Genomic DNA, 17222 nt, shown 5'->3' on the forward strand with positions numbered 1-17222 from the left:
TTCCTCCAGGTTTGACAACCTCTTGATATTTTCCGTTCCCTCCTGCTCAAGGAAAGTAATCCATTAATGCTGCATGCTTGCTCCCGTACTTTGGGGGGCTTGCTGCCAGTGCCAGTGGGAAGTATTTAATGATACTGTGAGGGGATTATTCACTCCCTTCTCCACAGAGAAGTTCCCCAGTCTGCAGTACTCCTGTGCGCATGGAAACCAGCCAATTCGCTTCCCCCTGAACTCCCTTTGGCTGGTGATTGCGTCGTGATGGCCCACTCAGCTGAAGACACAGCGTTCAGCACTAATCACTTTGCACATGCAGTCAATTGCTTTGATTTCATATCAGCCTGAAGCAACCGAACTACATAACAGCCTGTGGCACGGGGATGCACAGGCCACCCAGTTATTATGACAATCATGTTCCTCTCGAGGCTGGGCAGAATTTTTGCTCCCTGGGGAACAGACCAATGCAGAAGTGGTGGAATTGCTCAGCGCACAGCCACAGCCCACCGTGGCTGGGGAAGGCTGTCCCTTGCACACACAGCACAAGGAACCACGCTGCACGCTTGCAGGGCAGGTATCTCACAGCACTCACACACCTTCTGTAGCACGGAATATCTGTAAGAATGCTCAGTCACTTCAACGCCTTTGTTTGCAAAATAAAATCACCAAATAAGAATCCCAATGATGAAATTTATTATTGTCAGATGTTTGGCTGTAGGCACACGCCTAGAAGCGTAGTACTCTCTACCCTTTGTTTAGATGGCCAACTTGAAAATACCAGTCACCTACAGTCACTCGCACTCTAATGGCAATGAAATAAACACACAATGCTGGCTTGAAATAAAACCTGACATCATACCGTATCAATTCAGTGGCAAAGAAGCCATAATCCCTCATGGAGGGCTGAAGAAAATGTGTACTATTGCCATAAAGCATTTTGAAAGGTCAGCGTGCATTTCATATGAAAAGCGTGAGCAGTATGAAACAACAGCCTAACAAAGTGAAGGACGTGGTCAGTCCTTCCTGAAAATATTTCTGCCACGATGGCATCAGCCTGCTCCCCCACACACATTCACATGGGTAGGGTTTGTCCTGGTCTCACACAGAGACCCTCGCTGTGGTAGTTCACTGTGGTCATCAGAAGAGTTAAGAGACAACCTCTGGCCAACCCCACGGAAACCCTCCCTGATCATTTGCCCAACTTGTTCCAACAGTCCTTGGAGACCTAACAGCCCTCTGTGACTTTTTCCAGTTGACGCACATGTTATTTGAAGTCTCAGAACTGGACCTGGTACACTAGCTGAGGCCTTATTAGTTTGAGAACAAGGAAAGGATTATCTTGTGGCCTATATTCAAAACTTCTACTTAGACACCTTCCCCTCAGTGTCTATTTTGTGATCCACTATAACCTCAGACGCTGTTTTGCAGAACTGCTGCACAGCCAGCAACTGATGCAACTGTGTAGTAGGTTTTTGTGACTTAAGTATTCTTACCTATTTGCCCTGACTGAATTTGCTCCTCTTTCAGGTTTTTTTTCTAATACATAAAAATAATTTCAAGTTTTAATCCCATCATCTTTGAGAGTGATTAAACTATCTCCAGTTGATATAATCCACTAATTTAATAGTCATCTTTTATATACTGCATCATCAATGGAAATGACTGAATAATACCAAAAGCTAGACAGGTTCCTATGGAACATCAACTGCTATATTTTTACAGTTCGATCATGAAAGACTGACAGCATTTTTTCTGAACAGCCTAACCAGTTTTGTAGTATTTCGTAACACTTCAAATGAGGCTGTTATCTCCTGCTTTGCTTTTAAAATGTCACATTAAAGTAGTTGTTTCTCTCTTTTATCCTGAAGCTCATTATATTGCTTTACAAGAAAATTGTTTCAGAATTGTGTACTATTAACAAATTTTTATTGTTAGATGTAAACCTAGGTCTAGATTTATTTTTTTTTAATTGACTATTTAATGCAATGATTACCCCTCTTCCGTGGATCCTGAAGGAAAAAGACATCAAGCATTTCAGTTTTCCCTAGATTTACTATTTGCTCATTTTTTTCTTAAATAATGGAGTCCCCTTCCCTTTCTAGTACGGGTTTTACTAGGCTTTAGCAGTCCTTACTTATTTCATGGTTTACTGTTCTTTTTTCACACATATCTGTGCTATCTTTTACATTTATCCATAGCAACATACTCTCCCTTTCTATTCTTGATTTTTCTGTTGAAAGAACTTCTGATACAGTCATAATAGCCTGTTACTATGCTCCTTGGTTTCCCACTGCATTGGCATAATTTGTCATCATGTGTCCTTTTATTAGTTCTCAAAGATGATATTCATTTATAATTCTGATTGTTTCAGCCGTTTTATAAAGTATTCTGGAGTGAATTTCATCTGTCCCTACTTAGGTGAGAATCTCCAGCTTTTCAAAACGTGTTTTTTCAGAGAATACCTGCTCTTCTGAACTCTGCTCCTCTCCTTGAGATACCTCCCTGGGGGAACCACACTTAACAAACATTTTTGTGCAAAAAAGTGAGCAGATTTGAAGTCCAAGTACATTCTATTATATAGGTTGCCATCTTTGCCCCAAATTACAAAATTCCATTTTGTAACCAAGATTAAACCAGTTTGTTCTTCCAGGTTAGCAAACAATTCCTCACTAGTCAGAATCAAACCTAAAATAGATACTCTCAAATTACATCATCCATGGGACAGTGTCCTTCCTCATTTGTAGGAACATTTGTACAGTTTGCACCCTGCCATAGCATTTTCTGCATGCATTACAAAGAACACATCTGTTCCAAGATGAATACCAAAGAAAGAGAGCTTTCTTCAAGGCCAACAGTTTCCCTTTCAGGCATTTGTCATCCAACATGTCACGTTTTACCTTTCTTAAACATAAATACTCTCTGCTACTCCTCAGTCATAGAAAATAATCAAGTTTTGGTAGCAGCTAGCATTTCTTGGGAAGGAATATGAGTTTTGTGTTCCTTTATTACTAAGAATAAAGCCAGAACTAAAAATGGCTGCATATGATATTTGGAGAAATTCAAGTTCTGACCATTAACTCTCATCTCTAAGACTGCGGCTACCATGTGAGTCTACATAATGATTCTCATACACATTACAGAATCAAGATGACAAACACACAGGGAATGTGACAAGTCTGGAAAAAGTCTCCTTTTCCCACTAGAATACTTAGTCCACTGATCACATCTATTTCTTTCCATTAAATATGTTAGATTTAGAATCTAATACCAAATAGAAGAAAAAACATCAGTGGAGAATAGAATAGGCTGGTACTTAGGCTGGATAGAAAAAATAATTTTAAGTAATACCTATCTTTAAAAGTTCCTTCACTTGTTAAATTAGTTGTTAAATTAGTTTTGAGACTGATCCTTGGGTTAATAAAAGGTGCTGGTGAAATGAGCACTAATAAATTAAGCCAAACTGAATAAAAGAAATTTGTAGTTTTGGCCTTGGAATGAAAACCTGTTAAATACATGGGCCACTGGGAACCAATACAAATGTCAGCATAAGGAGTTGTCTAACTCAATGACACAACAGAAGTGTAATAGTAATTCAGTTATTTCCAAAGTGCCAACACTGTAAGTACGAAACATAAATGCAGAAGACAGAAGGAGAACAGCACCACCATTCAGCAGATTTAAACTTATTCTTTATGATGCATTTTCATCAAAATTTGTAGTTTCCAGGTATCAAATTTCATTCATGCAACACCAATCCACTAAGAAATACATATTTTGGTGAGAAAATTAAAGTCCATATTTAAGTAAAAACTGTTTTGAAATAAAACAAAATTTGTTCTTACAAAAAAAAAAATTGTTTTTATTTTTTTTATTTTATTTTTTTTTTTACTAACAGAATAATTATCTGGAAAAAGTAATTTCCCACATGAGATAGTTAAAGGAAGTTAAATGTATTTAAAAATGGAAGATTCTGCATTTACATAGTTATATGCCATTAATATCGAAGATATGCTTTCTGGCAAAAAACTTCTCATGCTTAAAAAATGCACCTTAGTTTTATACTGTACATTACAACATACAGTAGTAAGAAACAGAAGTAGTAAACAGGTTATATGCAAAGAAAAACAGTTACATTACAAGACAGTTACAACTGTGACACAAAAAAATTAAAATGTTCAGCTTTAACAGTATTTGAAGGCAATTCACAATCATTTCAGAAGTTTTGTGAAATTTAAGGCCATTAGTTCTAGATAAAATGTATCTGACACACTCACAAAACTGTGTATTTTGTAAAAACTGTACATGCAAAACCATTTTATAATTATATATGAACAGGCATATAATAAAATTTTTGGGTAGTTCCGTACACAAAATTGTGCACAAAGCAACATGGTTGTGCAATTTTTAAACCAGTTAATTAACATTATCATTCATGCACCCTGAATGGAAATGTGATTAAATGACAATATTAAACCCAAATATTAAGAGCCAGCATCCCTTTGAATGGGCAATCTAGACAAAAAAAGTTAAGATTTTAAATTAAGTTTAAAATGGGCCATTATAAAACATCTGCTGTAATCACTCCAAAAGACTTTTCTGATGCAAAATTTCCAGTGCTTTAAGGAATGCATGATAAGATTTAATGAGCTCAGTGAGTCAACTGTAATACTCTGATAGTTCTGATTTGAGGTAATTTTCTATAATTACTTATAGCAAGTAACTCTTCTAATTTGCTTCAGTAACTAGTTTAAAAAACTGTAAACTTAGATAAACTTAGAAATTGGAGAATCTCTGAAAAAATACACATACCTCCCCCTCAAAGTTTGGAGTTAGTCATCAGTCATATGCAATTATGTTATTCACATTTTAGGAGTTTATTCTCAAACTGTGAGATGAATGGATTACTGAGCACTGATTGAAGCAATTCAGAAATTGGAAAACACATATATATTTGTTGTTTTCTTAGCTTTCATTTCCGTTTGTCTGGACAAACATTCAAAGAGATATTGCTTCTCTTGTTATCTTGTGACAAGCTACTGCAAGCTAGAAGACATGTGAGTCAATATTCCAAACTTTTATTCTTAAGAATAGTTATAAAAGTACTGAAATTTAAAAATAGTAACATGTAAACATTGATAAAGTAATAGCATTCCTATACATTTATATACACACAGTATTCAGAGAGGACAGTATCTGCTGAGTTGAAAACGTGACTTGTGCTTTCCCCTCCAATAAATACATCAAAAAAGTAGGGGGTTTTGTCAAAAAAAATAAGACTTAGAGAGAACATCAACATTTTGCTCCTAGCGTTTAAAAGCTTTCCAGTTGCTCATGCAACCATAGGAGAATTTTGGTATGTGAAGAGAATTTTTCTAGCTCCAAGAAGTTATCAGAAGCTACTGTTGCATCCAGAGACTCTTGACTTGTGATAAATGCTAAGCACTTTGGAGCAGTCATATCTGAGTCTGCAACACGTGAATCGGGGGTGTATAGGGTGGTGGTGCAGGTGATGGCTTTATTCCTCTGACTCTCATGTAGGATAGAAACTGCTCTGGGATCTCAGCTAAAACATCTTTAGCAAGTCTTGCCATGCTTAACACGTGGTTTCCACTTCTGTCAATGTAATCTCGGAATGGCACAAACTACAAAACAAAAGAGATGTTCACACAGGTCGTTATGCAGACACAGAATACATCTTACAACATAAAAATAAGAAAGTTTTATCTAGGGAGTTAGAGTACACGAATATTTTATATATACATATAAAACATATATACACATTTTATATATACATATTTTGTATTTTATATATACACATTGTATCTCAATTTTAAAAAATCTGTCTTCTAATAGAAACCGTGTCATGCTTTCACTTGGGTGAAGTTCTTCACATAAGCCATGGCTAGCTCAGATTGGTAATTACATGTCTCATTGATATATTTGGTTTATCTCTCAACCCTTTTCATACAAGAAGGTAATTCTGCCTCAGAAAGCTATTCTTAGCTTACATTTCCTGCTCACGGAGCTCTCCTACCAGACTGCCTCTGCTCTGGCAGTTTGTGAACAGAATTTTTGCCAACTGAAGTGAACAAAACAGAAAGGATGACTTTATATTCTTGACCATTTTGCATTATACCTAGTAGAACTATGAACCACCTCAACATTTTTAATACGATACTAACAAATGCATAAAGAATCTAAGCAAAAAGGATTGGATTCAGAAAAGAACTTGTTATGTGATACCCAGATCTGCAACCCCTAAAAAGTTAGCTACCCAGCTCTGGCTTGGATTTCATACTAATTAATGAGATGCTTGTGCTACTAGTATAGAAAAAAGAAACCATCTAGGGTCCTTGATTTTTATTCACAACAGACAGCATGCAGAGATGTAGTGGGTTAAGCTAACTAATAGGTTATACCAAAGGGAAAGCTGATTTGAAATTCTGCTTCTTGCTCAGATTTTGGGGCCTGTCTCAGGGCAATAGCTGGGTGACTTTTCAAAATTGGGATTTGATGTCCAAAGCTACTTCTGGTACTGATTATACTAGGCTATGCTATGCTGGAATTCAAAGTCTAATGGTGCCTTTCACCCCCCCTCACAAAACAGGGAGATGTAATTGTTAACTGTTGTACTCCAGAATAAAACTAGAACTGATTGAGAAGTCAGACCCACAGATCTCTCATCTCCTGACTGAACTCTGAAATCTGAAGACTCTTTTGCCATGATACTAACCAGACTAATTTTGCTTTCTTGGATGCAGAGCAACCAAGGCTACAGATTAAATTCAATTTTTCTAAAAAGCATTGAAGTTTTCAAGATTTAGGGGAACACTGAATTACAGTGAGAGTTCAGTCTACACTGTATTTCTGAGATCCTGAGAGTTTTCCAGAAATCAGAGAAATAAACAAAAAGAAATCTATTAAATACATTAAACAAATAAAAAACCTCTTGGGGAAAGAACACCCCACCACCACCACCCCCCATCCCACCCCCCAAAAAAACCCCCACCAACCAAAAACAAAGACAACATTTCAGCAATAAAGAACTTGAACTTAAATCATTTTTACAACAACTTTGGAAAGCACTTCTCACCCTGGACTTACAAAACCTGTCTAGGCATCAATCTCCTACTAAAAGGTGTTTACAATTCAAATAAGAGATGATTCTTTGCATAACTGTCCTGAAAAGGATCTCAAATTGCCAGAAAAAAGGCTTCAAGCCTAAGTATTTGAACTATGTTGAATTAAACTGAAACCTGTCACAAAATTAAGCATAAACTGCTACTGATTAGAGCATTTCCCCAGGAAGCAGTAGATCTGCAGTTTCTTAGAAGATGACTTAGCCACAGAATTGCTGAAGCTAGAAGTGACCTCTGGAGATCCGTTAGTCCAACCTTGCTGCTCAAGAAGAGCTGGCTAACGCAGGTTACCATAGTCAACAAGAGTAGTCAGCAAGACTATTCAATCAGAATAGCCTTTATTCCAGATAGGAGCATCCTTTACCTCTTCGTTGTGTTGTGTCCAAGAATGTGTCAGGCATAAGGGCAGGAGAACAACAGGCAAAAAGGAACCTGACTTTAGGGTATTAAGCCAGGAAGCAAGGTATCTGCAATTCCATAGTTAGATGTCTTAACTATTTCTGTGTTTATTCAGTAACTCTTCAATACAAGAGACAAGCACATACTGTGACATTTACTAGTACTGACTCCTCCACTTCATAAAAAGGCTCTAGCAGTTTTCAGAAGCCAGCCCAGCACTGCCCCGTCTCAAGTGGTTGTTCCTTCTTAAACTCCATCAACTTTTCTGTAAGAATACATCTGACTGCCCCCAGAAGTATGAAATTAGAAGAACAACAAAACAGAACAAGCATCTCTGTAACCTGCTGGTTTACACATTCAGCTGGGAAGGGATAAGCTTGGTGTTCATTTCTCCCTCGTGTGGTTATTCATTTTCTAATGCAATGTCACTCTTATGTAAAAAGCACATGCAGTCTGAGCTAAAGAACAAAATGTGTCCCAACCCAAGAGATCACTTTACCCATTAGTCTGCAGACATGAAAACTCAGACCACTGTTCTGCAGCAAAGGGAGGCTATTTCAACAGTGTAATTGTTGAAATGCAATTATACAATATAGATGACCTGAATTAGTCTCCCTCCCCTCTCCTTATGGTATACAGATGACAGAGGAGCTGGAGGAACTATGGACAGATAAGCACACATAGAGATATACAAGGACAGCTGGCAATGACAGCAAGGCCTAGAGCTATCATGTAGAAGAAGTAGAAGTGGCAGAGGAATAGAATGAAAGACATAAGAGAAATCAAAGGGAAACTGATGGAATGTAAAGTGCTTTTTCTATAGTTTGAGAGTTTCATTTAAAAGGCTAATATACAAAATTTTAAAGAGAAACAATAGGTACATTACCACGAGTAATTATTTTCCTAAAACTTCTTAAATAGGAAAAGGATAACAAAGGAGCAGAAATGGAACAAACTGAGGAAAAACTGGTACACATGTAATACAATATGTATGTATACTAGCAAGAAGGGAGTAATGAAGGTCATGTCTTTACATGAATTTCAGTCAGTAGTAAATATGATAGTGACTCACTGTTAGCAGGCAAATTTTTCCTTTACTAATTTAATTAAAATATTTCACAATACTGACTGTTAAAATTATCAGTTAATTTCATTAGTTAATTTTAACTAACCTAATACATGAAAAATAAACTTGTTATATTTCAGTAGTTAATTTTATAAAAGCAAATCAGTTTTATCCTGCCAGATAGAAAATAAAGGTCATACCAAACCTAAAGGGTTTGATGTTATCCCTTTTTATTTATTTAGCTAGCCTATAATGTATTTGTTAGTATTTAGACAGAAAAAGAGCACAAAATAATACTGCCTTCAGGTAATTCAATATGGCTTTGGGCAAAGTTCTGACTGAAATATGTTAATAGTAAATAAATGTTTTATTACATTTCTGATATGCAATGAATTCTAAAGAAATACAAAAGGGTATTCATTACATATTATTTTTTATTTCTCAGCAGAAATTAGAATATTTCTGATGCAAAGCATTTTCACAAATCTTTTTTATAACACTTGAAGAACTCTATTTATGCTTTTTGAATGTAAAACCAGCAGCTTTTGGAGCTGCTGTTGTTTGGAGAAATTATATATGATTATGTTGCATATATTTAAATGCATTTAAATGTAAGTGCAATGCATGCCAGAGATATCTGCATTAGCTTTAAAAAAATCTGACATGGCACAAGGTGTTGCAGAAATACTAGTTTGGGGTCCAGAAACACTTCCAGCTCTGGAGGCGTATCTCCACACACTGCTCTGTTGAACAGCACTGACATACACAGCATAACAGATTACAGACAGTCCCTCTCTAGCCCAGTATGGGCTACCAAGGAACATTATAAAGGCTTTGACAAAATGAGAAACTGTATTTCTTGCCTCCTGTTCAGCTGTCCAGCTTCTCCTCATCCCTACTTCTATAATTACCTTTTTGACAACATTGACTAAAGCAGCCAGCATGTCTCACTCTTCTGAGAGTTTTGATATCTCACTCTCCCATCAGTTTTCTCTGTATGTTGCAGAAATGAAAAAGGTCTGTTTTTCAACTATTAGAAGAAGTAATTCAGGAATCTATGACTTTCTTTAACATATATCCATACAGATTATGAGGGCAATTTAACTGCTGTCATCTTATTCTCATTTCTGATCCCCATTTAGGAAAAAAATAGAGAGGGAATTTTAATGTAGTATTTATTGCACTGGGAAGCTTTAAGACTGGGAAAAAAAGATCTGATCATTTTAATTTCCACATATTTACACAGAATTGTTTATTTTGTATTGTAAACAAAAAGAACTATAAAATCAGGTGTCATATACATGTTTTGAACATCTCCTTGGATTGAGATATTGTATCCACCAGCAGTTATCAAACCCTTAAACATTCACATACCAGTATTGGTAACATCAAACATTTTGAAAAGTTTCAGTTCCTACATATATAAATGAAAACAAATATACACATTCCAAAGTTCATCAGCTGCAATCTGACCTTAATTTTTATTAAAACATTACCACCTGCAATATGAGCTATTCATATAGCTCAGTTATTTTATGTGTGTATATATATATATATATATATATATGTATATATTCTACTAACCAACAATAATATAAAAATCCAACCTGGCTTGGAGAGATATAAGTGAAAATAAGCAAGAGGAAAAACAAGTAAAGACTATGAATTTTGACAAATAGGAGGAATAAAGGGAGAAGAAGAAATGGCAGATCGAAGGTAAGGTTTGAACCTAAGGATGCCTGTCAGGGTTTAAGAGGCATTTGGACAACACCCTTAATAACATGCTTTAACTTTTGGTCAGCCCTGAAGTGGTCAGGCAGTTGGACTAGACGTCTGTTATAGGTCCCTTCCAGTGGAAATACTCTATTTCATAAATGTATTCAGACAATTCCAGGAAAATACACTGTCCACAGAAGATTTAGTTTTAGACATATCATTCTTTCTAAAGTAGAAAAGAAAATAAAAAATGCATAGCTAGTTAATTTTATTTGATCAAGAAAATAATTATGAAATAAAGTCTGTCCAGGGAGGTAGGTAATTGGGAGGCAAGATGGGGTGCCTGGAGCATGGATGAAATATATAGTTTGGACAACCTGTGGAGTTGAAGAAATCTGCAGCTCTGAGGGGAAGGGGGATTATGGTGGGTGTGTATGTGCATGCAAAGCTGCTATACCACCCTGCCAGTCGTTGCATAGGATTGAATGACAACTACTGGGCTGACTGACTGACTGTAGGGAGCAGGAACAGAACCAGAGGACTTTGGCAGAGAAATGGAATGCAGATGAGAGTAGCACTCTAAGGGCTTGGTGCAGTCATGTAAACACAGACCACGGAATCATAGAATAGTTTGGGTTGGAAGAGACCTTTAAAGGTCATCTAGTCCAAGCCCTCTGCAATAAGCAGGGGCATCTTCAACTAGAACAGGTTGCCCAGAGCCCCGTCTAACCTGACCTTGAACATTTCCAGGGATGGGGCATCTACCACCTCTCCGGGCAACCTGTTCCAGCTATCATCTGAGGCTCCTTAAAGCATGAGACATCTGCATGGTTGTATGTGGCAGACACGACATAGGAACTAGGAGATCCTCATGGTCTTGTGGACTGGCAGTTAGAGGCAAGGAAAGATACCCTAGGCATTTCAAATGCACATGTTAGAAGTCTAGGTATTGCCAACTTCCACAAAAGTTGCAGTTTTTCATTATGGAATCATAGTGAGATTGCAGTACAGAGGCAACTATCTCTTCTCCCATGGTTGTATGAACCTAAGACTTTATATCAGTGTGCTGCCAGTTAGGGGTCATTTCCTAATGAATGCAGATCCACTACGATGTGTTATATAAAGGCTTATAGGTATCACAGAGAGTTTCTGACCTTGTTATGAACACCTCAAGATAAAGTAAGTCAGGGCTAAGGTAAAATGAAAGGTAGGAATATAGATAGAAACAAGAATTCAAAACAAACAGCATCAGTAAAATCTAACTATTAGAGTAAATTTTCTCTCCCACCTGCACAATGTCTCTTTCCGCAAACTTTCCTCTTGAAGAAATCCTCACTACATCACCATCCAGTTCTTCCATGGCTTAAAAAAAAAAAAAAAGAAAGAAACAAAATGAATTTATTTATGAGTTCAACTACACAACAAAAACAAGCTTACTGAGAAAAACTTCAGTCAATTTACACTCTAGGGGAACAAACCCAACAGTTGTTACTTAGGTAACTCTTTAAGATCATCTGTGCCATAAAATACATCATGCTTTGTAGTTATCTAGCACTTTTTCATGTTGACAATACATACTTTTTGCCTTGCAATCTTCAGAACAAAACAGACCACAATAAGGTCTTTATCCTTCCAGCTCTCAAACCAGCAAGTATATCTGTTTTGGTAAGGCTGTATTTATACTTTCATAGGTGGAAAAAGAATTCATCTTCAGCAACTCTTCTTGCAGAAGATATCATAGGATACAGCACAAAGAGGTAATAACTCACATTCATACTGAAAAAGTAATGACTGTTAATGCACAGGAATGAGGAGTTCTTAAAAAATATTTATTAAATTTATTGGGTAACTCTTCTTGTATCTTTCTAAGCAGGATCCAAGAAAACTCTAAAATTGGCCAGATACCCAGAAGCCATTCTAGGTAGAAAGGTATACCTGCTCTCTGGTCAATGTTGAAATGCATGGACTTGGGATCACAGATTATTGCTCAGCTGTTGGATCTGCAACCCTTCTTTCAGCATACGCTGTGAAAATCAAAGCCCTGCATCACTGAGCTTCTCAGGGGTTTACACACTGGGCTGAGTTCACTGAAACCAGCATTTCAAAATCTAGTTCTTCCAATGCAAGAACTAGAAAGCATCAATGTTGCTATCAGGAGCCAAGTTCAAGCCAAACAAAAGAGCATGTTTGTTGAAAGAAAAAATTAGTAGGTCTGTAGAGCACGTTGCCAGATGATGCTGTTGATACAAAAAATGTACACGTGTTCAAACCAGGAGACTGATCAAGTATTTGAAGGAGAGATCCACTGAAAATTTCCAAAATAGACACAAAGCACATCCTGCTCAGGAAATTCAAATCTACAAACAGTATTCAGGGAAGTATCATATTTCCTTATTCTATTCTTAACATTCTCTAGATAACCACCCATTGCCATGTCAGATACAGAACACTGGGCAAAACAGACCCCTGATCTGACCTGTTACAGTCATCCTCACACTCATAAGTGAAGTTCTGCCAAATGTATGTGCCACCTATCTGAGCTCCAGACTTTTAAGAACCCCTCTGGTAGGCCCCAGGGGCTGGGAGATCTCTGCAGTGATACCTGCAGAGAAGTAACTTAGTCTCTCTACAGCAGAGCTGAGGCTTGACTGGCGTTTGAATTGTAAGACAGTGTGCCTGGAACATACACCCTCCTACACACACAATTCTTCAGCGTCCACATCAGACATGGAGTCTGTTCTTTTTTCCAGAAGGAATTTCTGCAGATGGAAAAGTCATTTCTCTGCCCTCTTGGGCATTAAGGAACTACAGATTTGGCACACATCTAATGGGTGAATTTCACTGTGGCAGTATACTCAAGGAGTGTGGGTCCAAAGATGGAAACTATATCCTGCAGTACAAACAGAATCCTGCCTTAAGAAAAGCAACAGGGATGACACCCTAAAAACTCTGCAAAGACAAGCTCCAGAAGTAAAAAAAAGACTGAATCTGCATGTCCTGACTGAGCTAAGGGGAGCCTGGGCAAACCCAAGGACTGGACAAACAGGGAGAAAGGGAAAAGGCAAAGGAGGAGTGAGAGAAAAGTAAGTAACATACAACTGAAGTGGGGATTATCGGGGGTAAAAATGAAGTTTGCAAATCTCCCTCATATGCATTTATTAAGATAAACTGTCTTTTCTCATTGCTTGTGGCATACAATCATCTGAAGTGTAAGAGTCCACCTGGACAATCTCTTCAAGGAATAAGATACTTAAAATTATCACTAATATACCACTTGTCAAAAAGCATATGAAAGTCAACCTCCAATAAATTTTTGTGTGTGTTATTTTTTCCTCATTTTCATACTCTTAGAATATTTGTACAAGAATTAACATGTACAGTCATCAGTGATATTTACATTATACATCTGTGGTAGTACTAAGTATATTTCACGTAGAAAAGAAGGCATACTGTCTAACCAGAAGTACTAGAATTAAAAGGAAGGATGTAGGAGGAATAGATATACAGGGAATGTCTACACTTCATAGTGCAGTGATATATATGATCGCACTTAAATTAGTCCAAATAACAGAAGCAGCTTAGTTACTGCAATGGAGAATGGTGTTCTGGAATATCACACGAAAGAATATGCAAATAATCCTGGTAATTTCTCTCCTGCTGTAACATTCTCTCAATGCTGCTACACAGTAAGGCTCACTCCTGTTATCTAGTGAAACCCAGGTTAACCCAGATTACCTCCTCAAATGTCTTTATTTTTCTCAGTATTTTATTACTGCAGTAAGAACAGATGATCAATACTTCCAGTCAACTGACACTTCACAAGGCAACTAAATATCTGTGTTGAAGAAATTCAACATTACTTGAGTATATGTACTTTACTGTGGGTTTGTGGGGGTTTTTTTTCCACTCATCTTCTGGAACTCTGTAAATGCTGAGCCCCCATATGATTCTGTGACTTGAACAGAGAGCCTGAGGGGCTACACAGCTCCACATGGTAGCTTGTAATCGTACTGAGTTATCAATCAATCCAGCTGGAAACGTCAGCAGTGCTTACTGCTTGTTCCATATTATGCTCTTTTAAATAACAGTATTTGTTCGAAAAACCACACACTACTACAATGTAAACAAATATAACAAATTCTAGGAAAAACACCAGAATACTTACCATCAAATTCTGCTGGTCCCACCCCCACTATAATTATTGACATTGGAAGCTTTGAAGCCTTCAAAAGAAGAAGAAAAAGAGCTTTAACACATTACATAACCTCTGCCAATAATATGTGAGATCTGCGGACAATCTGAATAAAAAACATGCAGAAGTTATGTTTTAAAGAAAATTTTTTTTTTCCACCTAAAAAGTTGAGTGGTGTAAACTACCTGCTTAAGTGGTACAAAATATCTTGGATGCAGATAGAAAGGCAGATGATTATTTTAATTTATTTTTTCCTTATAAAGTCTCTGAATCATATAGGATTGTAATTAAACACAACAAACTGTGTTAGGATTTAATACCAATATGACAACTAAGACAACAAATTTGTCTTAGAAGTTTTTGTAAACTGACAATAATTGTATATACATACCTAATGACAGTTTGACATTTATTTAAATGTACTTTGCTGTTTCTTGATATTATGTGGCTGCTTGGAACTATGTGACACTATTTTTTACATAGATCTTATGCCAATTTTTCTCAACAGAATAAATCACCTATTTGAGGGATACGCATCTTGTATTTTTTCCATAAATGAAATTTTATTCAAGTCAGTCATCTGTGCCACAAAGTAAACAAGATATTGAACTGGCTTATGGTAAGATTTTAAATTTTATTTAATCTTTTTCATTCAATGAAACAAGGCAAAGATGATATCTGGCTTTCCCTGAATAAACTCTCTGTAAAACCTTCAAAATTATGAAGACAGTATCATAAATATTTGATTCTCCTGCCCTGATAGTAGCACCAGATATCTGCTAATTTACAGAAATAATCTGAAACTGCCTCTGTTGAGGAAGGTAACAACTAAAAAAAAAATCTACCAAATGTCAGGGTTGACAACTGTTCCTTATTGAGATATTCCGATGAACTGTGAAATGTTTACAGTCATTTTAAACAGGAGTATACACTGGCCAAAAATAATAGATGTATGCTTTCTGCTAAATTAAACTCTGCTTCACTGAAGTCTGAAGTCAAGTGGGTTTAGAACATATTGTCATATTTTTCTTTTGGAATATAAAAAGTGTTTTTCTCCCTAATTTGTAAGATATTCTGATTTTAGATACATCATCACCATTTCCCATTCTTCACCTGTCATAATACTACATATAAAACCAACTTTCTTTAAGCAGAAGATTTACAGTTCATTACTGTAAACATGCTATTTAAAACAATGAAAATATGCCATTCTATAAGTCACTATTTAATGTTCTACACCACTACATTATACACTATATACTATACATCGACTGCAAATTCATCACAAGGTATTACTACACAGTCACTCTTCCAGCTAAAATTTTGTAGCAGAGTAAAAAAAAATTTAATAATCCCTTGTTAGTTAAATACTAATATGCTACTGAAGATAATAGTAAAGGCCACCTGGCCATGGTCCTGGCAAACCAGCTCTAGGTGGCCCTGCTCGAGCAGGGGGTTGGACCAGATGACCTCCAGAGGTCCCTTCCAACCTCAACCAGTCTGTGATTCTGTGATTAAGGGCTATAAATACAGCGTACCTGTAACTGAATTACAGTGCACTGCATAAGTCAATAATAGTAAGTATAGAATATTTTTGAGACATGAAAGCATTTCTCAGAACAGAACATCTTCTGTTTTTCAGGTGTTTTCTAGAATCTTATTGCTTGATTGTAAAGAAAACATCCTTTAAAGACATTCCTACTCACACAGACACAGTATTATGTGATACAATGTATATGAAAGAGTAAGTGGCAAGGACAGCATCAAGACAAAGAGTTAAACTTTTGCATATAAACTTAAGTGTTGGCATTTCCTGAATGACAGCATAACCTTTAGACAGTTTGGTAAAACAGAATGTGTCTGACTTATATGCTGTAATGAGAAAGATGCCTAAGAGCACAATCAGTGTTAAAAAATGAAATATATTCTTCCTGAGTTTTACACATATCAAGTTGCATTGAACACCACTGCCCTTTTTATTATTTTGGATATTATTAAGCATTTAACTAGTTCTGTCATGGTATACTGTGCTCACACTTCAAGAAGTATACAAAAAAATGAATGCATCTTCATAAAAAGAAAAGACAGCAAATATTCCCAAACTTCCACTCATTCCAAGCTAACACCACATCTGCTGTATTTCCAGGCAGTTGCAGACTAACAGTTATTATTCCTAAAAATGAACTATCACTGGAAACAAGGTTTTTCTGTATGTCTTAGTGGCAAATTACTTAATGTTACAAGGTATCAGCCAACTGGACTTGCTGGTCTCTTACTTACTGACTTCAAAGCGAGGGGTGAGTTAAACCAAGAGCTGCTCTTTTTTCTCCATGGAGCCTTTTTGCCACCTAAAAGAATCTCATCTAAAAGAAGTTATATTCTAAACTTCTAGGCTAGGCTAGACTAGAGAATGAACTTCCAAGCTAAAAGCTTGTTTATCTCCTTTAAAAGAGAGTCAGTTTATCCTACTTTAATATTGGAAGCTGGAAGAGGAGAGGAAGTAAACTGGTACCTTCAAACACAGTTACAGCTTTGAGTGTAAAAACTTACCAGGTGGGCTGTCAGAGACCTTATTAATACACAGACTCTGCCTACGTGCTGCTGGCTAGAACCTGAGGGCATCTTGTTCTCCAGTGAAGAGAGAACATTTCAGTAGTATTTTCATGTGCACCCTACAAACTGGACTGGCATTGAATCTCTACAGGAGGTAGTGAAA

At 36.7% G+C, this 17222-nt stretch overlaps 1 protein-coding gene across 1 annotated transcript in view; it reads right to left on the reverse strand.

The window, feature by feature from the left end:
* Positions 1-3673: 3673 nt before the first annotated feature.
* CPNE8 (copine VIII) overlaps positions 3674-17222 on the reverse strand; it is a 70708-nt gene continuing 57159 nt past the window's right edge. Inside the window, 3 exon segments of the mRNA XM_010581082.1 lie at positions 3674-5636; positions 11603-11676; positions 14480-14537. Coding sequence (XP_010579384.1) covers positions 5448-5636; positions 11603-11676; positions 14480-14537 — 321 coding nt within the window. The 3' untranslated portion in view covers positions 3674-5447.

Source organism: Haliaeetus leucocephalus, unplaced genomic scaffold (genome assembly GCF_000737465.1).
Source record: "Haliaeetus leucocephalus isolate CR32 unplaced genomic scaffold, Haliaeetus_leucocephalus-4.0 Scaffold751, whole genome shotgun sequence".
Classification (NCBI taxonomy): Eukaryota; Metazoa; Chordata; class Aves; order Accipitriformes; family Accipitridae; genus Haliaeetus; species Haliaeetus leucocephalus.